The sequence below is a fragment of the Thalassophryne amazonica genome, chromosome 7 (assembly GCF_902500255.1).
Source record: "Thalassophryne amazonica chromosome 7, fThaAma1.1, whole genome shotgun sequence".
NCBI lineage: Eukaryota > Metazoa > Chordata > Actinopteri > Batrachoidiformes > Batrachoididae > Thalassophryne > Thalassophryne amazonica.
Genome location: NC_047109.1, coordinates 35,705,584 through 35,731,057, shown reverse-complemented (window position 1 = coordinate 35,731,057; position 25,474 = coordinate 35,705,584). Strand labels below are relative to the sequence as shown.

Here is a 25,474-nt window from a genome sequence, read left to right as displayed (position 1 = left end):
TTTGCCATGCGTTTCTTCCACCCTACTGGCATGGTGGTGAGATGTATGTCTCTAAAGGTCGGGTCCTTTAGTCTCAACCAGAGGCCTGGGAGCTTGAGGGGTTTAGCAGTTCCTAGTTCTGCAAATGTTACACCTGGAATCTGCTGTAACCTTTCCCCCATTTTGGGGGTCATAGCCCTAAGAGCTCATGTAATTACTGTGACCACTGTGGCCTTTAATGTCCACCATTACTTTATACTGCATTACATTAAAGATATTTTCCCAAGCAAATTGAAATTCCTCCCATAGTACAAGACGATGAAGCATATTCATGGCATTTTTATCCACCAGAAGTCCCTGGTTTCACAAAAGGCAGTTCGGATGTCAGAGTAGAATTCCTGCCCCTGGACATCATCCACTGCAGTATTACCATGAATTACTCAAATCAGATACTGAATATAATGCTAGTGTTTCCTGATGTGGCCTCACAGTCAGGGCCAGTTCATAACAATGAATGATGTAATTATTAAGCAGTGAGGAGTGTTACGCCTCAGCAGCATCAGAGTACCATCTCCAACAGCAAAATCTAATCCAAAACAAGGCTGTTCATGCTCTACATAATACAACCTCTTAAAAGCTTTACACTGAGCCTTTAACTCTTCAGTAAGTCTCCTCTGATGTCTCCTAAATAAGTACAACAAAGCACTCACAAAATGGAATTTTAAAGATTGTCAAGCACGACATACCGGAAGCTCAGAAGGAAGTAAAGCATTGTTGGAACTGATGAGGGATACCAGTTCCTGGCAGGTCCTGCTCTTCACAGACAGACTCCTGCTGGGGAATTCTGAGAGGTTGGGGGAAGCCACATGAGGAGATGAGAAGGCTGCCTCTGATACATTCTTCCTCACTGTGTCTAAGAATGGACAGACATGGACGGCAAACCAGACACAAAGACTTTACAAAAAACAAAATAAAATAAAAAATAAGACATAGGAAGTAGTTTCCAAAGACTTAGACTGGCACACAATCACTTTCTGTTATTCCTCTGCTCCCACTTTTCATACGTCCCCTGTTAGACAGCCAACGGTTAAAAGCCTAAAATGAAAATCGAGCACAACATGAAGACGACGAGATGTGGGCGGAGAAAAACTGTCATAATATTGTTCAACCCACTGTTTAAAACAAAAGTAAGTCACTGTGGCTGGTCTCCTCAGAAAGCTGAAAGCTGATCACGCGTCTCTCTAAAACTATCTCTACTCCATGATGGCCTTTTAATTATGTACACTCACCAATGACATATTAATTAGTGTGGGTTTGTGGGGACGTGGGTGTCACTTAATGGAGTGGACACCATGGACATTATCATTTGCCACAATTTTTACAGAGTGCTACTCCTGAGACATGATGTGATATCAGCAGGACCACAGCAAACAGCCATCACTGTCATTAAATTTTCAACAGAGGTGAATAGTGACTACTGTTAGACACACTGTAAATTCTTTTTGAAACATATAATATAATGCAATGTTAAAATACCCTCGGCCATATGAGCACTGTCTTTGTATCCCAGTGCAAAATATACAGAAAATTTAACATAAATTTATTGTTATTTACATTAATTATTAAAGATCCTATTGTCTTATTTACAATTTGTACACATTCAATCAGGACGCTCTATTTTGTCAGGTGATAATTTCAGAAAGACCACAATGGAAATGAACGTTTATGCTTTATGGTGTTATCAGTGTTTCACTGATAATTCACCTCTATGTTTAAATCGATGCTGGACAATAAACTCGATCATAAACAATATTTTATTTATGTTTTACCGGCATCTGCAGGAGAGTGTGTGTGTGTGCATACATGAGCTTTTAAAAAGAGCGGAAGTTACTACCGACCGTGTGTGACCGTGTGATGATGTCAGAGATGTCTTGTAAGTCGCTCCAGTGGTGTTATCAGGTTACAAAAACAGCGTTTTCAGTTTTAGAAGTGTTTCTTTCTCACCTGCTTTTACATAATGTATGCAAAATGTTATATATATATATATATATATATATATACACACACACACACACACAAGTAGTAATAGGACTCGACTTAATAGGCAGTAATAGGACTCGACTTATGCTGAGCACAGACAGATGGACGCAAAGCCTTCGCAATACCCGATGGCCATATTTTGATGGCCTCAGGTAATAAAACTAAATAAATGACAGGGTTTGCACTTGAGGTTTTGACCAATGAGTCCTGGGACACACTAGGTGTTGAAAATGTGAGTCCCAATGCCATGCTCGGAGTCCCAGCACCTCAAGGCAGCAAAGCTTGTAATGTTTATCTATTGTAAGAACCAGGTCAGGGGTGGAGGCCAAGTGGTTAGTGTACTTTGTCACACACACACACACACACACACACACACACACACACACACACACACACACACACACACACACACACACACACACACACACACACACACACACACACACACACACACACACTTTGCAGGAGGATACCAATTAAACAACTGCAAATTATAAAGAAGACAATGCTGATACGGACAAGGATATTTTAACAATTTTGCATCAGCACGAAAAATACTTTTTATTGAGGGCAAAGTGAAATTGAAAAGAAAAAGCTTTCGTCTTAGTATAAGAAAAAAAATAAGTCATAACTTTCACAACCACTTTACCTTAGATGAATCAGGAGATGGATACATTTCCAAGTCAACAAATGGACTTCATTTGCATCAATCATTAAGAAATACAAACAGTGTGGTACTGTGTGGTAAATCTGTCTGGAGGAGGTAGTTCTCAAAAACTGAATCACTGTACAAGAAGAAGACTTACTTCTGTGAATGTGATTGGAGATCAAAGTGCACAGTGACTGGTCAGAGTGGAAAAGAGAAGAATGTTGATCGAAGAAATCAGATGAGCTCCAGCCTCAAGTCTGCCACATACCTTCTGTCAAAATGTAGATTAAATTTTATGTTCTAAAAAAAAGTCTTTGTTCCAGTACATCTGTGTAACTGATGATGTACTTTACACAGAAGCCTCCAACTCCTTCAGAGTTTTTATGGTGTCTTTTTTGGCTTCACTCACCAATCTCCTCCTTGTACAGTCACTCAAGTGTTTGAGAACTGCAAACTCTAGAAAAATTTACTGTACAGTGCCACACCATTTGTATTTCTTATTCATGTAAATGAACTCCAAGACACATTTACTGACTGAGAAACAGTCATGTATCCATTCCCTGATGTATCTAAAGAAGCGACTGTGAAAGTGACCAATTAATAGAAAATCATCAAAACATGCCACTAATTGTGCCACCTATTCATTTTATGTTAAGACTTTTATTTCATTATGTGAAATTATTTTTTGTTATTGTTCATTAACTTTGGACATTTCATTAAATACTCTAATTATAGCTAATTGGATTTTCACATTTATTTCTCCTCATTTAAATTCAGCAGTGTCAATCTATCTGACCAGGACTACAATTATCAAAGATCAAAGAGTGAATTCAGCATTTACTGCGGACAGACAGACTGTACTGACAGTATTTGTTGCCTTTTGCAAATACTAACACATTAATGCAAAGACAAATGGTGCAGTACCAGGGGTTGCTGGTAGTGACTCTGCAGCTGGACGAGGGGAGGATGAAGCCCTGCTACTGTCCAACAGAGATTGGATCCAGTTGGAGGCTCCCATTCGGACATCGTGGAGGAGCAGTGCCGTGTCTCTCTTCACCATGCTCAGTGTGCTCACCTTCTCTACCTGCTTCTCCGCCTGCGGCTCATTACCTGCAAATCAGGATGGAAAGGTGTGAATAACAAAAAACAAGTAGGGTATACCGTATTCTATATGTGTTATGGTTGATCACCCTTTAATTTTCCCACACTTCATACCCCATCACACTAATGACTCCACGTCACGTCCACCACGTGAGTGATAGTCCACATGACGCGGTGTCCTTCGGCACACCGTGCACTGGACAGCTGGACACAGAGGGACATTAGCTATTGTATTGCCCGCTCTTTATACCAGGAATTAAATATTTTAGCAGACAAAACGGAATCCATTTCATCCGTCATTTCCAACACAGACCGTCATGTCAGCAGGCATCAATTACACATCATAAAAATAAGAAGGGGAACTTTATTAATCCCGAAGGAAAATGTTTTGCCAGAGTGCCGAAACCGTCACAGTAAATTGTGTTTTTTTTTTTCTTTTTTGTTACTTTGTATTTTTTCTTTATTCTATTACAGTGACAACAGAATCATTACCAGATGTCTTACATTGTTCTTATAATGTTCTGTGCCTCTCTCATTAATTTGTCCTAAGACATTTTCTTTATGTACATTTGCACATCTAATTCCTTCCGCTGCTGTATGAGCATGATGTGGTCTCACACCTCTAACATGCTCGCAATGTGTTCGTGAGCACACGGAACCATTGCCGCGGGATCATTCACGCCTGTCGGACCGTGTGTCCTTCCCGACAGTGGCTGCCTTTTTTGGCCGGTTTCTGCCTCTTTTGCCCAACTTTGTGTTATGTGTGAAGGGGCCCTTAGTACGAATGAGCACGAGCCAAGCCAAATCAGGCAGAATGCAAAAACAGAATTTATGCCACATCTGGGAGGGAATAAGAATTGGGAAGGACAGCCGTCCGAAGACCCAAACTGCACTCCGAACCGCCCCGACTGATTTGTCATAATCCAATTCAGGCTCATTCACCCTCTAGTGTGATGGGGGTATTAAACTGGAGCATGTACTTTGAAAAAATTAAACAAAAATCTATCTTTGTTGTGTCCGGTATGAAAATGCAGATAGCTAGTACATGCTTACTGTTTTTTTTTGTTTGTTTTTGTTACATTTGACCTCACTTCTTAAAATGGTTATATGTTGTAATGGGCTATGGTAGGACAGCTGAACTTAAACATCACCAAAACAACTACCTGCAAGTGAAATACAGCATTTACTCTCTCCACCCCACCCTAAAAACAAAACCATGGAGACATTGACAAAGACAACACAAACATTAAGGTCAAATTGATTTGTTTAGCTGTAAATTAAAGATGATAAAAAAAATAGTTTGACAACACAGTTTTGAATAGAATTTTTTTATTCCCTTAGATTTGAAGTCAGGTTTATAAGTACTTGGGCAGTAACACAATTCTGGTTCTTTGCCTCTGTTCATCACTGCACTGGAGCTGAAATAAAACAATCAACATATGCTTGTGGTGCTGACTGTTAGCTTTAATTCAAGGGATTTAAAAACAAAATTCCATGTATACACAATGCCTCTATTTTTAAAATACTTAATTGAACAAATTAAGTACATATTACACAAATCATCTTTTTTATAGCCAGTTTGCTTTAGACAAGCCCAGGGGATGGATGGATACATGCAGATTTACCATAAAATACCATTTTATGGTAAATCTGCCTGGTGTTGGCAGTTCTAAAAACTGACTGACCATGAAAGAAAGACACCAATGAGACAAACCACCAAGACAATTCTGAAAGAGTTATAGGCTTCTGTAGATGAGTCTCTGATGTTTCTGGCAAAATGTAGATGAAATTTCACATCTTCTTTTTAAGAAGGCCCTTCCTGTGTCGCTCCAACAGGAAGCCGTACAACTGGTGATGCAACAGACAAAACTTACACAATGTGGTTTCTTGAATCACAGAAGCATGCAACTCCTTCAGAGTTCTCATAGTTGTTTTGTAAGGTGGCTTCCCTTACTGCACAGCCACTCAAATTTTGAGAAATGGCACAATTGGAATTGAAATGTACACAACATTGAAACTGTCCCAAGGTCTCGGAGAGAGGATGCTGTGTACCCAGCTCTCCACAATTTCTCTTATACTCACTCGACTGGTAAGTACTGAAAGCCGAGATAGGCATGTCCCAACTTGTCCTCTAATACTCCGAAACGGAGGTGTTCCTTTGTCTCGCTTCATCAGCGAATCGGTCGTGACGCGCGAAGCCTCCGCGTGGCTTTCCATGACAAAATCTCTTGTTAAAAGTGAAATCTGTCGGAAAATGGCTGATGTCCAGCTCTTGTGATAACCAGAGAAATTGCACACGACGGTCCCGGCTCCACACAGCGATCCATTTAGAAATGATGTGGTGGTTTCTGCCTCTCGATGGCGGCTCGGAGCGCGGCGAGCTGTGCGCCACTGTGGGCTGTCCTTAAAGTTGTAGTAACACTCCTTATTCTCTGTGAAGCCCGTAAAATTTCACCGAAAGCCAGATAAATTTTTCGAATGGTTTCCAGCTGCCTGTCTTTAACAGTTTCTGAAAAAATTCTGATGGAAAAAAAGCCCGAATCATTCCGCCATTTCCTCGCAATGAAACAACGACGAGAGGGGTGGACCAGTGCTCACTCAAAGCCTACCCACAGGCGAATGACGCAACCGACAGGCGTGGAAAAACTCACGCATGCGCACGAAGGTTCAAGCTTGGCTGACGTAAAAACATATGAATCAAATCCATATATTTTTTGCATAAAATAAAAAGGTCGGATACTTTTCTCACAGACCTCGTATGTATCGTATCACTGGTAGTGTGTCGAATCGTTGTCAGTGATGAGATTCACATGCCTAGTGTCCACCAAGACCTGAAATATATGATTTTTTTCACACTTTTTTAAAGCTTTGATTCATGAAAAAGGTGTCTTCATTATGGTCAACTTCCTGGTTGATGACATCATGTGACACAGTACATTTCATAGCACATTCTCTAGTACAGCTAATGCTTGACTTACAGGTCAATGAAACATCTATGAAATAACCCACCTTTTACAAAATGCCCAACTAATCCTAGCCCTCTCCATAAAAATGGGTCTTGCACCCCTCCATGTTTGACTTCTTGAAGTTCTTCAAGGCCTAGAAAAAAAAACTTGCCCCCCTACTCATTCAAATTCCCCAAACAAACAATAACTTACTAATGGGAATAGCATATATCTATACTAGTGGATGGCTGAGGAGGTTTAAACCAAAACACAACTATGTCAAATCAATCAATCAATCAATCAATCAATTTTATTTATATAGCGCCAAATCACAACAAACAGTTGCCCCAAGGCGCTTTATATTGTAAGGCAAGGCCATACAATAATTACGTAAAAACCCCAACGGTCAAAATGACCCCTGTGAGCAAGCACTTGGCGACAGTGGGAAGGAAAAACTCCCTTTTAACAGAAAGAAACCTCCAGCAGAACCAGGCTCAGGGAGGGGCAGTCTTCTGCTGGGACTGGTTGGGGCTGAGGGAGAGAACCAGGAAAAAGACATGCTGTGGAGGGGAGCAGAGATCAATCACTAATGATTAAATGCAGAGTGGTGCATACAGAGCAAAAAGAGAAAGAAACACTCAGTGCATCATGGGAAGCCCCCAGCAGTCTAAGTCTATAGCAGCATAACTAAGGGATGGTTCAGGGTCACCTGATCCAGCCCTAACTATACGCTTTAGCAAAAGGAAAGTTTAAGCCTAATCTTAACAGTAGAGAGGGTGTCTGTCTCCCTGATCGGATCTGGGAGCTGGTTCCACAGGAGAGGAGGCCTGGAAAGCTGAAGGCTCTGCCTCCCATTCTACTCTTACAAACCCTAGGACTACAAGTAAGCCTGCAGTCTGAGAGCGAAGCGCTCTATTGGGGTGGATATGGTCTATGAGGGCCCTAAGCATAAGATGGGACCTGATTATTCAAAACCTTATAAGTAAGAAGAAGAATTTTAAATTCTATTCTAGAATTAACAGGAGCCAATGAAGAGAGGCCAATATGGTGGAGATATGCTCTCTCCTTCCAGTCCCCGTTAGTACTCTAGCTGCAGCATTTTGAATTAACTGAAGGCTTTTCAAGGAACTTTAGGGACAACCTGATATAATGAATTCCAATAGTCCAGCCTAGAGGAAATAAATGCATGAATTAGTTTTCAGCATCACTCTGAGACAAGACCTTTCTAATTTTAGAGATATTGCGTAATGCAAAAAAGCAGTCCTACATATTTGTTTAATATGCGCTTTGAATGACATATCCTGATCAAAATGACTCCAAGATTTCTCTAGTATTACTAGAGGTCAGGGTAATGCCATCCAGAGTAAGGATCTGGTTAGACACCATGTTTCTAAGATTTGTGGGGCCAAGTACAATAACTTCAGTTTTATCTGAGTTAAAAGCAGGAAATTAGAGGTCATCCATGTCTTTATGTCTGTAAGACAATCCTGCAGTTTAAGCTAATTGGTATGTGTCCCTCTGGCTTCATGGATAGATAAAGCTGGGTATCATCTGCGTAACAATGAAAATTTAAGCAATGGCCGTCTAATAATACTGCCTAAGGGAAGCATGTATAAAGTGAATAAAATTGGTCCTAGCACAGAACCTTGTGGAACTCCATAATTAACCTTAGTCTGTGAAGAAGATTCCCCATTTACATGAACAAATTGTAATCTATTAGATAAATATGACTCAAACCACCGCAGCGCAGTGCCTTTAATACCTATGGCATGCTCTAATCTCTGTAATAAAATTTTATGGTCAACAGTATCAAAAGCAGCACTGAGGTCTAACAGAACAAGCACAGAGATGAGTCCACTGTCCGAGGCCATAAGAAGATCATTTGTAACCTTCACTAATGCTGTTTCTGCACTATGATGAATTCTAAAACCTGACTGAAACTCTTCAAATAGACCATTCCTCTGCAGATGATCAGTTAGCTGTTTTACAACTACCCTTTCAAGAATTTTGGGAGAAAAGGAAGGTTGGAGATTGGCCTATAATTAGCTAAGATAGCTGGGTCAAGTGATGGCTTTTTAAGTAATGGTTTAATTACTGCCACCTTTAAAGCCTGTGGTACATAGCCAACTAATAAAGATAGATTGATCATATTTAAGATCGAAGCATTAAATAATGGTAGGGCTTCCTTGAGCAGCCTGGTAGGAATGGGGTCTAATAGACATGATGGTTTGGATGAAGTAACTAATGAAAATAACTCAGACAGAACAATCTGAGAGAAAGAGTCTAACCAAATACCGGCATCACTGAAAGCAGCCAAAGATAACGATACGTCTTTGGGATGGTTATGAGTAATTTTTCTCTAATAGTTAAAATTTTATTAGCAAAGAAAGTCATGAAGTCATTACTAGTTAAAGTTAAAGGAATACTCGGCTCAATAGAGCTCTGACTCTTTGTCAGCCTGGCTACAGTGCTGAAAAGAAACCTGGGGTTGTTCTTATTTTCTTCAATTAGTGATGAGTAGTAAGATGTCCTAGCTTTACGGAGGGCTTTTTTTTATAGAGCAACAGACTCTTTCCCAGGCTAAGTGAAGATCTTCTAAATTAGTGAGACGCCATTTCCTCTCCAACTTATGGGTTATCTGCTTTAAGCTGCGAGTTTGTGAGTTATACCACGGAGTCAGGCACTTCTGATTTAAAGCTCTCTTTTTCAGACGAGCTACAGCATCCATTGTCTTCAATGAGGATGTAAAACTACTGACGAGATACTCTATCTCACTTACAGAGTTTAGGTAGCTACTCTGCACTGTTGGTATATGGCATTAGAGATCTAAAGAAGGAATCATATCCTTAAACCTAGTTACAGTGCTTTCTGAAAGACTTCTAGTGTAATGAAACTTATTCCCCACTGCTGGGTAGTCCATCAGAGTAAATGTAAATGTTATTAAGAAATGATCAGACAGAAGGGAGTTTTCAGGGAATACTGTTAAGTCTTCAATTTCCATACCATAAGTCAGAACAAGATCTAAGATATGATTAAAGTGGTGGGTGGACTCATTTACATTTTGAGCAAAGCCAATTGAGTCTAATAATAGATTAAATGCAGTGTTGAGGCTGTCATTCTCAGCATCTGTGTGGATGTTAAAATCGCCCACTATAATTATCTTATCTGAGCTAAGCACTAAGTCAGACAAAAGGTCTGAAAATTCACAGAGAAACTCACAGTAACGACCAGGTGGACGATAGATAATAACAAATAAAACTGGTTTTGGGACTTCCAATTTGGATGGACAAGACTGAGTCAAGCTTTCAAATGAATTAAAGCTCTGTCTGGGTTTTTGATTAATTAATAAGCTGGAATGGAAGACTGGAAATCCTAGCTTACTCTTTCATCACTCACCTTGCATGAATAATTTTTATTATTAAAATCTTCCCTATACTTGCCTTTATAACCCTTATTATTTATATTATAATCACATACTCCCTATTCCTATTTTACATCAATAAAGCCTTCAACATCAATAGCCTAACCCTTTCAGGGACTTAAACCCTATTACAATAACCTCAATAACCATAGTTCTGCTAGCCTTAGGCAGTTTACGAAATGACTTATTCTTCAAGAACTAAGACCTAATTATACTAGCCACCATAGTTGCACACTCTCATACATCTAATGCTCGACTTAGAGGTCAATGAAACATATACGAAACAACCCACCCTTTGCTAAATGCCCTACTAATCCTAGCACAGTCTCCAGATAGTGGATCATGAACCTCAATGGAAGGCTCAACTGAGAGTTCAGCCAAATTTGAGGGAAAAGTAGATACAAACAGGAAAAACACCAGTTTTGTTTAAAATTGCACATTCTTCTCAACGTTGGTAATTTTATATAAAAGCACCATAGCTTCTTTTTGTAGTACACAAACCCACACACATAGAGCTACCTCCGTAGGCGCTGAGACACCTGGAGAGCACACTGAGTGGCAACAGGGGGTCCATAAGTGTTAGCAGACGGGAGGGCGAGGCATAGGCGGTCAGCAGGGTAGCTGGGTACACTGCCACAATGCCATCTGGCATCCGCACACCATAGGCAGCAGCCCGCATCGATGTTGTCACACTTAAATTGCCTCCAGCACTGTCACCAACCAGACACACCTTCTCTCCAGTCCAGCCTGGTGTGAGAAAAACAAGTTGGAGATGAGGGTTGAAACTACCACAGAAAAAGCAGCGGGGATTAGCAAAACATAATAAAAAAAAAATTGTAAATCAGATGAGAAAATTTTTCTGTGCCTCTGTGAGATCCAGTGATGTGAAACAAATCGGCGTGAGGCTTCGATATGAAGCAGCAGGCTACTGCTTTTCTCCTCAGCAACACCACTGAATATGCAGCTGCTCGGAGGAGGTGTTTTCTGTCTGTTCCATGCTCGTGACACTGTGCTCTTGTAGTGCGTATTGCACTGTAATCACTTGACACAGTATGCTTCAATGGTCGAATATACCCCAAACCAACCAGATGTCATTTATTTCTGCCTGAATACCGAACATCCCATTTTGTGTGATGCTGCAGAACAACAAGTACAGTGCAAGACATTAGGCTGCAGCATGATTACTTTCAAAGTGATGAATGAATTCTATCAAGGGGTACTGGGACTGCTAAACATAAATAAGGATTTGCAGCAATGCTCTGCCAGACACCTTCACCCTGAATGAATTGAATTTTATCCACTTTGTTGTACTTATTCAGCTCTGAAAGGTACAGAACATACCATTTTCAAAGAAAAGCAAATATCAAGTGTGCTGTGAAGATAACAGGCAGGTCTACCGTGCTAATAATGCTGTGTGTGTGTGTGTGTGTGTGTGTGTGTTGTGTGTGTGTTGTGTGTGTGTGTGGTGTGTGGGTGTGTGTGTGTGTGTGCTGTGTGTGTGTGTGTGTGAGAACACCTAGCAGGTGGTGATTCCTCAAAGCCCAGCAGTAGGCATAGAAGCACTCCTCCAGGGCCCTGGGGAAGGGGGCCTCAGGGGCTAGGGAGTAGTCCACAGACAGGATAGGGACACCAAGGTCCTGAGACCAAGTCTTCAGATAAGGCTGCACAGAACAGGAGACAAAAAGTGTTCTGGGTTTTTAGACATGTTCAAAAAAAAAAAAAAAACAGAGGAAGAGAGGATGCAGCAAACGAAACAAGTGAGAAATGCAGAGTTTAGAGGGGACTGAGCAGTGAGGAGCAAAGATCCCTCGGATGGTGTCTGTCCGCTTTACTGCTTGCCGTCTAGACAAAAGCAGGATGAGTACTGCCCTCAAAGCCCCCCATTTCCTTTGTTCTTATACAGTAATAGCACAGGTGTTCTGATGTACTAATTTGGTTGTACTGAAAAGAAAATGGAGATGTGGAGATACTGTGAATTTGCAAGGATAGATGACCAAAATAAACTCACTGGGAGAATACTGTGGAGTTTTTCTCCTACTGAGTTACTGCTGGGCAAATATTTCACCTTCCATACACATCCACTGAAGAAAGCACCAAAACACTTCATGACACAATGTAGATTTTACATAATGTTCCTTCTCAATCTTATCTTCTGCCCAAAACTTTCTGACCAGCTATGACCGGGCTGGCAGTCAAAGACGACAGGTCTGCATCTGCAATGTCAGAAACAGTGCGCAAGCGCGCGCGCGCGCACACACACACACACACACCACATTATTCACCACAGACAAAAGAAACAAAACTTAAAAACAAAAATAGCAGCAGGTGCAGTAGTCTGGCATCCCATCTTAAAAGACTACTGTCTCTGAGTGAAGATGTGCCCAGTATGTGTTCATAGCGAATAGGTGTTTGTGAAAACTGAACATATACCCACAGTGTGTCTACATGCACATACAGTCACTGTGTGTATGCTTCAGTGCATGCACTGTCAGCCAAAGTTCCACAGGATGATGTCAACATACATCAGTGCCTGTGGGTAGGCCTGCCAGGCAGACCCTACATCATCTGCCCACAGAGGAGATGAAGACTCACTACAGACAACCAGATGCAGAATAGCCAAGTATCTAGTTTACTGGACCAGGACCAAAGACACAATTTGACAAGACTCAAGAAACTCCCTACGACAAAACGTCCTGTCCACATGCACAGACAAAAAGAAATATAAATGCACACATCAATTTTCAAGGTCTGAAACCTTGTCATCAGGAATTACAGTCCAATACTCCACTGTCCCATGTCTGCAGACCAGGTAGATCAGTGGGTTAAGAAGTTGGGTTACCAATTTTTAGACCAGTGATCAATTGGCAGTTACACTACTCATCTGTCTTTGGACAAGACACTTCATCTGCATTGTCTGAGTAAACCCATGTCAGGTCTTGGGCCAAACCCCTTAGGCCCGGTCACACAGCATACGATTCCTGAACGAAAAAGTAAAAAAAAAAAAAAGTCACACATTGTCAAGAAAAGGTGGACGAATAAGCTTTCTACTTTTCCCATCATCGAATAGCCTGCAAATCAAGAATGCAAAAGGAACGAAAGAGGAACAAAACTAAACCAAAGCCAACGCTGATCTCGACAAAATGCATCTGGAGCCACTGCTGGAGCAGTGTGTGTCTGCATCCTGCTTTGCGTTCCAGGACTCGGCGCTGGGACGGAGCTCTGTAGCGCCCGAGTCCTGGAGAAGCAGCAAAGAGAAGCGCGTGATCCAGTCCACTGTGGAGATCTGTGCGTACGTCAGTGGATCCATCTGCTCTGGTTGCTCATCCAGAACAAAAGATTTATCATCATCTTCATCATCAGAATCCTCACTGTCTGGTTCAGATTCTGATGACGCGCTGCGCGCTCCGTCTTGGTCCAATAAAAAAAAACACAACTGAAGCTCTTGCTCAACATTCATAAGACGCCTTATTTTTACAAAAAATAACACCACCACTAACCACACACGCTAAATACTCCACCAAAATAATACACACTCCAAACATGCCAAATATATTTTTTTTTCCATTGTAGAGATGCGCTCTGTTCTCAAAACTGTAAAGCAAACAGCACTCACGTTTCCAGATGTGCAACAGGACACACTGCTTTTTTGTCAGAGCTGGGAACATCAGAGTCCTGTGTCTCCACCCCCCCACAAAAAAAAGTAGAAAATATTGGCATTTAAACTCACAAGCAAACTTAAAGATCCTGTGTCTTGTTCAGCATTGCAAGAGAGAGGAGAGAGAGAGAGAGGAGAGAAGAGGAGGAGAGAGGGGAGAGAGAGGGAGAGAGAGGGAGAGAGAGAGAGGAGAGAGAGAGGAGAGAGGAGGGAGGAGAGAGGAGAGAGAGAGGAGAGAGAGAGAGAGAGAGAGAGAGATAGCGCTGTCTCTCTTTTTCTCTGCCTTTTTTTTTTTTCCAAAACCCTGGTGTTTCTGATCACTGGGCACTGCGGCAGTGTGGATCAAGCAGTTAGTCATGTACATGCGCACACAAAAGGACTGTCTTGTATATAATTCAGCGACTGAAAGTTTGTTCAGAAAAGAATACAGCCATTTGCGATCACACTGGGTTTTCTGTTTTCAAATGTCACACCTCTTTGGATCAAAGCTGTTCACACGCGAATGGCCGCTGCTGCTGGAACTTTTTCCACACTTGATGCTCAAAGTCACGCTTCTGTAAACTGCCACCTGGTTTGTACAAACCGAGGCACAGTTCACTCAGAGAGATCACCGCAGATGACTCGAAATATTACGTTGCGTCGGCACTCAGCAGCACCAGGACAACGAGGCTGATTGCAGTCCTGCAAACAAATTCTTCCTGGCCGGTCCGCACCACGGCATGATAGCAGCCACACTTGCCCCATCACACGCAGCAGCAGAAGTCCGACACCACACACTAGCATTGCCCACGGAGCAGCTGCATCTCTCCTCCACAGCAGCGCTCACAAACCAGCTTCTGTACTGTATGAAAACATTCAGCTCGTTGAACGAAGCCGAACTATACGCGAGTGTTACAAAAACTAAGCAAATGATAAGAAACACTCAAGAACAACAGCAAAACAAAATCCGGACGTAGTGAGGTTTTTGGCGGCATTCGTTCAAATTTTTCAACAGTTTAGAATCCTGACGACGCGCCAGCTGCGGGAACGAAGCTGCCCAAAGGTTAAACGATGCCAATGAAAGTCAACGAAAGTCCAGATTTCTTGTTTTGTTTGGGCTTCATTGTCCTTCGTTAGTGCCGTGTGACCAGGCCTTAAAGGGGTGTGTCACTACCATGAAGGGTGGCAAAACATTAAAACCCACTAGTTATATATCCTTATGTTTACAGTGTATCTGGAAAATATTCATAGCGCTTCATGGAGGCCCGCCCCAATGAGACGCCGAGTAACGAGATACACCTCCAATCAGAAAATCCATCCCACCCCACATTAATTTGTGTCCGCAAAGCAAAACAGCAACGTGCAATGTTTGCAAAGCCATTGAGAGGTGGAAACTCCATCGCAACCTACAATACAGCAAACTTAAACATTTGAAAAAGTGCCACATACAAGGATTTCTTAGCCAGGGAACATTGCTGCATTTTGAAAATGGTACATGTACTCAGGGCAGGTGTGCCATCTGGTGTTCAAAAGATGAAACTTCAGCTTCTGACACAGCAATAAATTCACCAAAAGCATCAAATCTAGATTTGCATCTATGATCTTAGATGTACCTTCTGGCAAATTGTACCTTAACTTTCAGGTCTTCTTTTTCGTCATGAAGCTGTATAGCTGGGGATACAAAATATTCTCATTTAAAATAAACAATGATGATAATAATAATAATAATAATATTAATATTAAAGCAATCAGAGTGCTGATATCAGAATAGTATCGGTATTGGTAGATATCCAAATTCAGGAAGCGGATCGGAAGTGAAAAAATGTGGATCGTGCATCCTTACTTGACATTGTTATAGATTATGTCATCTTATCTTATTTATTTTAAGTAATTCTGTGGCAACTGTAACAGCAGTCCTTAATACATTTAAGCGTTCACTTTAAAGCTGTGTATGGCCTCTGGGGTTTTTAAGATTTAAGTCAAAAAATAATTTTCTTTGGCACCACTGTAATTTTATTCCTTAGCATTTAAATAAGGGATTCATAATATGCTGCCAATATGATGTCTGGAAACTATTCAGAATTTCTACCCCTGAAGGGGAGAAATTCAAGAGATCAGACATCATGACTTACATTTGGTAGTGTTGTCAGATCACATGAGGACTTCCCGTGATCTGCAGGGATGATGGGAAGGACACTGTGACTGCCAATTGTAGCAAAGAAAGGTAGTGTAGCATCAGCTTGCTGCTCACTCACACAAAATATTTATGGAAGATTTTCAGTAACAGCTTATTTCTGGATAAATGTGATATGTTTCTCATATACTTTGAATGCGCGTCAAGCAGATGTGTCAGGTCAAGAATAATCTCAAAACCTCAAGCCTACACATACATGCTTCCTCCTGCAGGTAGCCTGCATGATAGTGTTAGAAGGAAACGAAAATATCCGCTATGGAATTTCCTACAGATAAATATGTTCTCTTCATTAAACACAAGTGTAATTTTGCAGCACGTTACAAAAATAAACGTACATTATAATGCTTGGATTTGAGTAGAAACTAAATTTTGTCAGTTCTGGTGAATTTTGAAAGGTCGTACAGCTAAAATATCTATTGTATTTTCCGGCCTATAAGTCGCAACACAGTATAAGCCACATTGGTCCAAAAATGCCTGTTAAGAAGGGGAAAAATGTGTATAAATCACATTTTTCACTTCATGCAAGAAGACGTAAAATGGATTTAAATGCTATATTATTTATTTATAAGGCACAAATGATATTAAGGAGACAGCTAATGAGCTAATTAATGTCACTATATAGGCACAAAATGCATAAAAACTGCTTCTTTCAGTCACTGAACAGACGATCATATGTGAGGTGAACCTACCATGCAATGAAACGATTGAAAACCCGGTGTATCTTTATTTACACAAACACTGCTTTAGTCATCGGAAGCAAAAAGCTAATTAATGTTTTACTTCAAGTGAAAGCTTCTTTAAGCCACTGAACAGCCGACTGTATGTGAGGTGCACAAAATGTAAGTTAAATGTCATTTGTCCTTTGTACTTTCAAATAAGGTTTCTTCCAAAGAAGAAAAAAATAAAATAGTCCATCTTCATACAAAAGTGTGGTCTCAAAGTAAAAAACACCATTGCGGTATTTCTCAGAACAAAGAACATTTCTTTTTCTTTCTGTCTTTTCTTTTGTGCTGTTATTCTGGTGGTTCAGAGGTCCACTTCTTGAAGAAAGCAATGGGACAAATATGTCAACACAACTTTGCGTGAGAAGGGGGCTGAGCTTGCACCGTGGGTGGGGAACCGTTGCCCCATCACCCTCCATCGCCCTCCCCCACCGGCTTTGCGGGCTGTTTCTCCCTCTGGACAAGCATGGGGCTTTTTGAGGATCTTACCCAGCTACGGACCCACTGGAACCCTGCTTTGTGATCAGAGGGACAGACTTTTATTTGAGTCTCTTTTCAGAGCGTAGTCACCTGTTTGGGACTTTTCCACTTCCCCTGTTTCATATCATGTTGGATTATCACACAGGCTGTTTGAGCCCACCACTGACCTCTTGTGGATGACTTTTTCTATGTGGAACATTTTCCAAAGTGACAGAGCACAACGCACGTATGGTAAGTTCAGTTACATTAGCTCACAGTAGCATTAATCTGTTCTTGTTGACGTGTTCCTCTGCTGTGGAAATGAACGTCTGTCCTGTGCTGTACAACACACACGCACATACACACACACATCTGTCTTGTGCATTTTTACAGTGCAGTTTTTATGTCATTAGACAGCACTCCTTGCTGTTTGATAAAGACATTTTATTCATATTTATGTATTTGCTTGAAGTGAGTATGACTGCTAATTGTATTTTATTCTGGAGACTGACACGAGGGAAAAAGCTCCATATACGTCATCAAAGAACGTCAGAGAATATCTAAGAACATTTTAAGTGTGACCCGACTCCATTTTAAACGTGTGCTGAAAGAATCAAGCCCTGTTAGGAAGCTTCCACCTCTCTTTTTTGAAAAAAGAAGGTAGTTTAATGGTGTGTTTCTCATTTCAAGTGTAAAGAAAATTTGTGGTTGTGAATCATTATTTTTTTACCTGCACATGAAGTCGCACCAGACTATAAGTCACAGAACCTCTCAAACTAAAAAAAAAATAAAAAATAAAAAAGTGACGTATACTATGGAAAATACAGTAGCTTAAAGCAGTGTCATTCAAACTGATGTCTTTGCACCTAACCACAAAGAAGCTAACTTGATTTGACAGTGGATTTTTATCATAACTTTATTTCAGTTGGAAAAGGGAGCCCTGCCAGAACCATCCCTAATGGGAAAAATATTTGAAAAGGGTTTGTGCCTCTGTTCCACCCTGCATGTCCTGAACTGACGCGGTCATCTGTCTGGCTGTGTGTCAGTGGTTTCTATGTGGCAGTGAACTACTTACAGCTACAGCAAGACAAGGCTGTGAAATCGTCAAGGACACGGGCTTCTTTGATCTGTAGCTGCGTAGCAACCAGAGGATGACAGGGAGCAATCAGAGCAAGGGTGAGCAGGGCTCTCATGTTGAATTAACAGAGAACTGCACAAACCCTCTGAGAAAAATATGCCGGGCACTAATGAAAGACTTGTCAGACCATCGTTCTCTTCTTTTGGGCTCTACTCCTTATTACATCCTCCCCTGAATAGCTGTGATACCTCAAAAGCCCTTTTTGTTCACTTTATGCTCTTTTCTTTTCTCATCTCCCTCGTGTCTTATTTTGGCAGCAGACACTTTTCCTCCACAAATTTATTGGTGCCTCTGTTCTCTTAATTCTCCCCCGAGTTGCTTTGGGTGTAAAGCAGCTGAAGGCAGAGTGAATACGAAGAAGGAAAGGTTCTGAGACTAAAAAACCATCTCACACTCCTCAGTTGGGTACAAATATTTGGAGAGTGACAACTTTTATAATTTTGCTCCTGTACCACACCACAATAAAATTAAGATGACACAATCTAGGTAGACTTTCAGCTTGAATTTAAAAGTTTAATGAAAATATTGCATAACCATGAAGTAATTAAAGCCTTTTCTTGTCATATCCATCTGTGAAGTACAGTCTTGTCAGTTTGGCAGTATTTGGCTGAATCTGAGCAGAAAGTAATGGCACTATTCAGTTCGGAATTCAGCAGGAACATCATCAATGATAATCGGTGATCACAGGTCCATTGACAGCCAGACAACAGATATAACAATAAAAATAAATCTGCCTCCACCATGTTCAACAGGTGGGGTGACTTACGTCAAATCATGAGTCACTCCCACAGGACTGTATATATACAGGAAAAAGCCTCCATGACACCACCCACAGGTTTAGAGGCCTGGAACAGACAATATGAAGCTCTTGTCTGGGGGTTGCCATGTTGACAGCACCTGCCACACTGATTCACAATGCATAATGCATAAAGGGGGAGGAGCATGGGTGGCTCAGTGTGTGACGAAAGAAGCCTGAACACACCCTTCTCTACGAGTCTGACCACCAAAGCTAAATGGCTAGCCTCTGTTTGGGTGTTTATTAAATAATATTTTTGGGGACTGTGCATTGGTTCTCCTACCAAATTGCTTTGCTGTGGATATTAAAAGTTATAAGCCGCTTACTGACTCACACACTCATCTTCACTTGCTTATCCAGGATCAGGTCGCTTGGGCAAACGCTCCAGCAGGGAAACCCAAACTTCACTTTTCCGGGCCACATTTACCACTTCTGACTGGGGGATACCCAGGTGTTCCCCGGGCACTGTGGAGATATAATCTCTCCACCTAGTTCTGGGTCTTCCCTGGGGTGTCCTCCAAGATGGACTAGCTTGGAAAACCTCCCTAGGGAGGCAACAAAGGGAGCATCCTCATAAGATTCCCAAAACCACCTCAGCTGGCTCTTTTCAACACGACGGAGCAGTGGCTCTACTCAGAGCACCTCATGGATGTACAAGCTTTTCGAGTTATCTAAGGAAGACCCCAGCCACCCTCCTAAGAAAACCCATTTTGGCCGCTTGTTCCCATGATCTAGGTTTTTTGGTCATTACCCCACCCTCATGACCATAGGTGAGAGTAGGAACAAAGGTTGACCAGTATATCGAAAGCTTCGTCTTTTGGCTCAGCACCCTTTTCATCACAACAGTACAGCAGAGCGAAAGCAATTCCATCCCTGCTGCTCTGATTCGCCAGCCAATCTCACGCTCCATTGTCCCCTCACTCGTGAACAACACCCCGAGGTACCTGAGGCAAACCATCATTTTCCTGCTGAGAACCATGGCCTCAGATTTAGAGGTGCTGATCCTCATTCCAGCCGCTTCACATTCGGTTGCTAATGGACCCAGTGAGCCCTGGAGGTAACAGGCAGATGACGGCAACAGGACCACGTCATCTTAAAACCAGTGACAAGACCCTGAGGCCCCCAAACAGAAGACCCTCCTCCACCTGACTATGCCTTGATATCCTGTCCATGAATATCACAAACAGAATTGGTGATAAGGCACAGCCCTGGCGGAGGGCAACCCCCCACTGGAAAACGAGTCTGACTTACTGCCGAAAACCCAAACACAGCTCTCACTCTGAGTACAGACATTGGATGGCCCTGAGATGGGACACCCTCACTCCATATTCATGCACCACCTCACACAATATCTCCTGGGGTACCTGAACATACGCCTTCTCCAAGTTCACACAACAAACGTAAACTGGATGGGCATACTCCCAGGCCCCCTCCAGGATATTGTAAGAATGAAGAGCTGGTCGGTTGTTCCACGGTCAGTCCTTCCACTTTAATCAGAAGTTCAACTATCAGCTGAATCCTCCTTTCCAGCACCCCAGAGTAGACTTTACCAGGAAGGCTGAGTAGTGTGATGCCCCTGTAATTGGCACACACGCTCTGGTCCTGTTTTAAATATGGGGACCACAACCCCAGTTTGCTACTCCTTCAGTACTGTCCCAGACCTCCATGTAATGTTGAAGAGACAGTCCCTCAACACCCAGAGCATTCAGCATTTCTGGACGGATCTCACCAACCCCCGGGACTTTGCCACTGCAGAGATGTTTGACTACCTCAGTGACTTCCACCAGGGAAATTAATGATGCTCTCCCCATCAGCTTCCAGCTCTGCCCCTACCAATTACCTCCTCAGTTGAGGTCAACAGAGTCCCATCCTTACTGTAGACAGCTTGGATGGTTGCCCATTTTCCTCTCTTGAGGTGCCTCATGGTCCACCAGAAGTACCTTGGTGCCAACCAAAAGTTGTTCTTAATGGTTACTCCAAACTCCTCACACACGAGGTGCCTCCCTCAGAGCAGAGGCTGCCGCCCTTCAGGCCTGTCGGTACCTTGCAACTGCCTCCGGAGTCCTCTGAGACAACATATTCCAGAAGGACTCCTTCAGTCAGATGGCTTCCCTGATCACCGGTATTCACAGTGGTGTTTGAGGGTTGCCACCACTTGAAACACCTAAGACCTTCAGGCCACAGCTTCCCGCTGCAGCTTCAGCAATGGAAGCTTTGAACATTGCCTATTCTACTTCAATGCCGCAAACCTCCCCAGGTAAGCCAGAAAAGCTCCACCGGAGGTGTAAGTTTAAGATGTGTCAGACAGTGGGCTCCTCCAGACATTTCCAGTTCACCTGAACTATCTACTTGAGCTTACCAGGTCTGTCCAAAGTCCTCCCCCACCTTCTGATCTAACTTACCACCAGATAGTGATCAGTTGACAGAGAAGGATAAGCTCCAAACCCTATCATGGAGAGTGGTTCTGGAGCCGACGCCCACCAGATTGCTACACCTCCTAACATCACCTCCCACACCCCCAGAGCTACCCTCTGCCACCCGGATCTGGTCCATTGAGGCCCTCGACTTTCACTGCCAATAAATGGGACAGTGCATCCAAACCCAGCAGTTCCCCTGCGAGTGGTGCGCCCACAGGGTGGAAATGGAAAGTCCATGTTGCTTTTTTGGGCTGTGCCCGGCTGTGCTCCTTGGCCAACCCGGCCACCAGGTGCCCACTGATGGCCCTCCGTCTAGGCCTAGCTCCAGACAGGGGCCCCGGGCTTCCTCCAAGCCGGGTCACGTTTCCTCTTCCTCATTTTTCCATTGAGGGAACTCAAAACATGTTACCAAAATTGGCCACTACAACTACAGCAAGTTGAATACAGCATAGATTAAGTATGCTAAGAACAGCATTACACTGGCACAGCAGCCACACAGACAGACAGATGCAATGTAGCAGCAGCATCACACCAGCATATGGCTAGTAGTGGACAGTCATAAGTTTAATAACAATACTTGAACATAACTTGGCTCAACAGCCACATACATCACACATGAAATTAGATCGCAGTACTAGGTTACAACACTGTTCAAAAACATAAATTGTCCTACTTTAAAATGATAAATGATATTTGATCGAGTGTGACCTGGAGAAACAATCAAAGGAAAGAGATGCCAAAGGGACTTATTTTTATTTTATGTGAGTAATTATGATGACTAGCAGTTGCATTTTGAGGGAAAATCAATTATGTCTTTTTGGTCAAGTGGTGTGTTTCTCTGGACATGATCCAGCATGCAGTATTGAGGACCATGGTGGCTGGAAAATGCCGAGGACATTCCTATGTTTTAACTGATAGATGGGAACTGTCACGATGTGGTGATGGACCGGTTTTCTGCCTCGGTGTTTGCTATCCAGAACCCATAGTGGTTCTGTATTGTGATGGATAGAACAGAATAGCTATTTACTGTCACTGTGCAACTGAAGTTCGAGAAAACATCTCTCCTCCAGTACAAGAATAAGACAATTGTAGAATAAATAAATAAAATAGAACTAAAGCACTGCACTCATAGAGGGCAAACCCCCCCGCCAACATTCATTTCCAATTCCACAAAATTTACATTTGCATACAAAGTCCTGTTAGAAGTTGCTTTTCATAAGCTAAATTAAATATGATCAAATGTCAGGAGTATGTATTTAGGTCTTGCACTTGAATCAAAGTTTTTTGTGGTGTTGTCAGATTTATTTATTTTTTCATTCAACTTTTTTGGTTTTGGAATTCTTTTTCAGATAATTTTCACAAAACAGTTGTCTCTGCTATGCACAATTTGCCATTGCTTTTTGGCACTTGGTAAGAGTAACAGGCATAAAACTGGAGCCTCCATCCAATTTTGGTGGTGTAGGTAAATCCATAACAGAAAAATGGAGAGTGGTTGAGGCACTTTTGTTTGAGATGCAAAATGTACCCCAAATGGGGTTTTCAATAATAAATTAAAATATCCACAAAATGGACAATCCGGATCAAACTTTGTCAGGTGATAGTGAGTGATGGGTCTGCATCTTACATTGAAATACTCGTATGACCGTGTTTGTGGCATGTTTGATTAAGATATAATGTAAAATATAAATTAAATAAGGTTTTCAATTTTAAATTTAAATGGCCACAAAATCTGTAATCTGAGTTAGATCCAGATCAAACTTTGTCAGTCAATAAAGGATACATCCTAGATAACACTCTCAAATATGAAAGAAATCTGATCTTTTTGACAGTTGTGAATTTTTGAAAAAATTTTCAATGTTAAAGATAAGGATTTTCTAATTTCCCAAGATTTTCCTGAGTTTGACCTTGAAAATTGAATCAGTTCTTGCCTATCAGGATATGAATCTTCAGTAAAAATTTCATAATGATATATGAAAAACTGTGGGCTCCAGGCTGTTCACAAACAAACAAACAAACAAACAAACAAACAAACAGACAAGCAGACAAACAAATAAACAGGGGCAAAGACATAACCTTCTCCAACTTTGTTGACGGAGGTAATAAAATAAGGCCTTATTAAAAAAAAAAAAAAAAAAAAAAAAAAAAACAGTTTATCATCCCTATCTGCATGCCAAAATTGGCCCGCATCATTTTTTTTTTTTTTTTTTGGAAGTTTGGTGAATTTCACTGATGGTGGTCCAGCTGGTGCAAGCACCGGCACGTCCACTAAGTGATGAGTATGCTTTGGCCGAAGACAGCCGTAGTTTACCAAGCCAGGCCCGGAACTTGCCATTTGACAATGGAGGTAGCTTGGATGCCAAGTATAAGAGTTGCAAGGTGAGTTTTTCCTCAGGGAGTTGTAGCTCTGTGCTGTCACATTCTATTCCATATGCCTTCTGACAAACTGTACAGGGCTGTGAAATGAAAATTGTGAAATCCGAGGAAAATTTTTAGGGGGTGTGGGAGGTGCAGCCCCCCACGACTCAGAGTCTAGGGCCCACGGGGCCCCAGAAACCAAGTTAATTTTGTATCTAATGATACATTTTCAGCTTCTCCTGGAAGAAAAAAATCTCAACAGAAGTGGATATTTAAATGATCCTAGATTCAACCTTTCATTTGAACTGTCAATGATAATGTTGAAATAACAGAATATAACATGGAAGTAGGAACTGGAATGATTTTTCTTTTAAATGTAAACCAAATTATGCATTAACTCAGAACAATTATTAAGTCTGTAGCTGAAATTTCACATCTTTTAAAGAAAATCCTTCTCTCTTGTATCAGACAAAACAAACAAACAAAATATAAATAAATAAATAAAAAGCCGTCATCACGTTTTTCTGATATCAAGGATGATAAATTAATGTTTTTTATGGGGCTTAAGAGATATATATATACGAGGACATGCGTATCTCGGCTTTCAATGCTTATCAGTCCAGTAAGTATCAGAGAAATTGTGGAAAGCTGGACATGTCCAAACTTGTCCTCTAACATGCCGAAACGGAGGTGTTCCTTTGTCTGGCTTCCAAAGCGAATCGGTCTTTACGGCTTTCCATGACAAAATCTCTTGTTAAAAGTGAAATCTGCCGGAAAATGGCTGATGTCCAGCTCTTGTGATAACCAGAGAAAGAGCACACGACGGTCTCGTATCCACAGAGCCATCCGTTTAGAAATGGTCCGGTGGCTTGTGCCACGTCGTCGCAGCTCAGAGCGTGGCGCACCGAGCGTTCTTAAAGGGGTCCTTAAAGCTGTAGTAACAGTCGTTATTCTCTGTGAAGCCCGTAAAATTTTCACCGAAAGCCAGATAAATTTTTCGAATGGTTTCCAGGTGCCAGTTTATAACAGCTTCTGAAAAAATTCTGATGGAAAAAAAGTCCTTTTCATTCCGTCATTTCCAGACAATGAAAATCCGACGAGGGGGCGGGACCACTCCTTCCCAAGGCGTGCTCACAGGCGAATGACGTAACCGACAGGCGTGGAAAAACTCACGCATGCGCACAAGGGTTCAAGCATGTCTGACGGAAAAACATATGAATGAAATCCATATAGTTTTTGAAAAAAATAAAAGGACCGTTACTTTATTGACAGACCTCATATATATATATATATATATATATATATATATATATATATATAAAAAATAAACCATGTCATTGAAACATGTCAAACATGTCAGTGAGAGACATGACAATGGTAAGTATAAATATTGCACTTGGATTCTTCTCTGGAACCTGTGGGGGTCACACCTGTGCATTCAAGACTCTGATCACACATGGGTAAAAACGGTCTTTGGGTGATTTGTCCAGCACCTGTGGCTTCTGAATCTTTTGCAAGAGGATAGGAGGCAGACGAGACCCCTACCCAGATGTGACTGATCTGACCAGATTGTCTGTGCTCTGCTGAGGCCACGGGAGGTGGCAATGTCTTCCAGGGAGGGCAG

General features: G+C 41.8%; 1 protein-coding gene across 1 annotated transcript in view; it reads right to left on the bottom strand.

Moving 5' to 3' along the window:
- Positions 1–25,474, bottom strand: part of lipeb (lipase, hormone-sensitive b) — a 90,738-nt gene that overhangs the window by 17,930 nt on the left and 47,334 nt on the right. Inside the window, 4 exon segments of the mRNA XM_034174011.1 lie at positions 726–892; positions 3,593–3,778; positions 10,655–10,882; positions 11,652–11,796. Coding sequence (XP_034029902.1) covers positions 726–892; positions 3,593–3,778; positions 10,655–10,882; positions 11,652–11,796 — 726 coding nt within the window.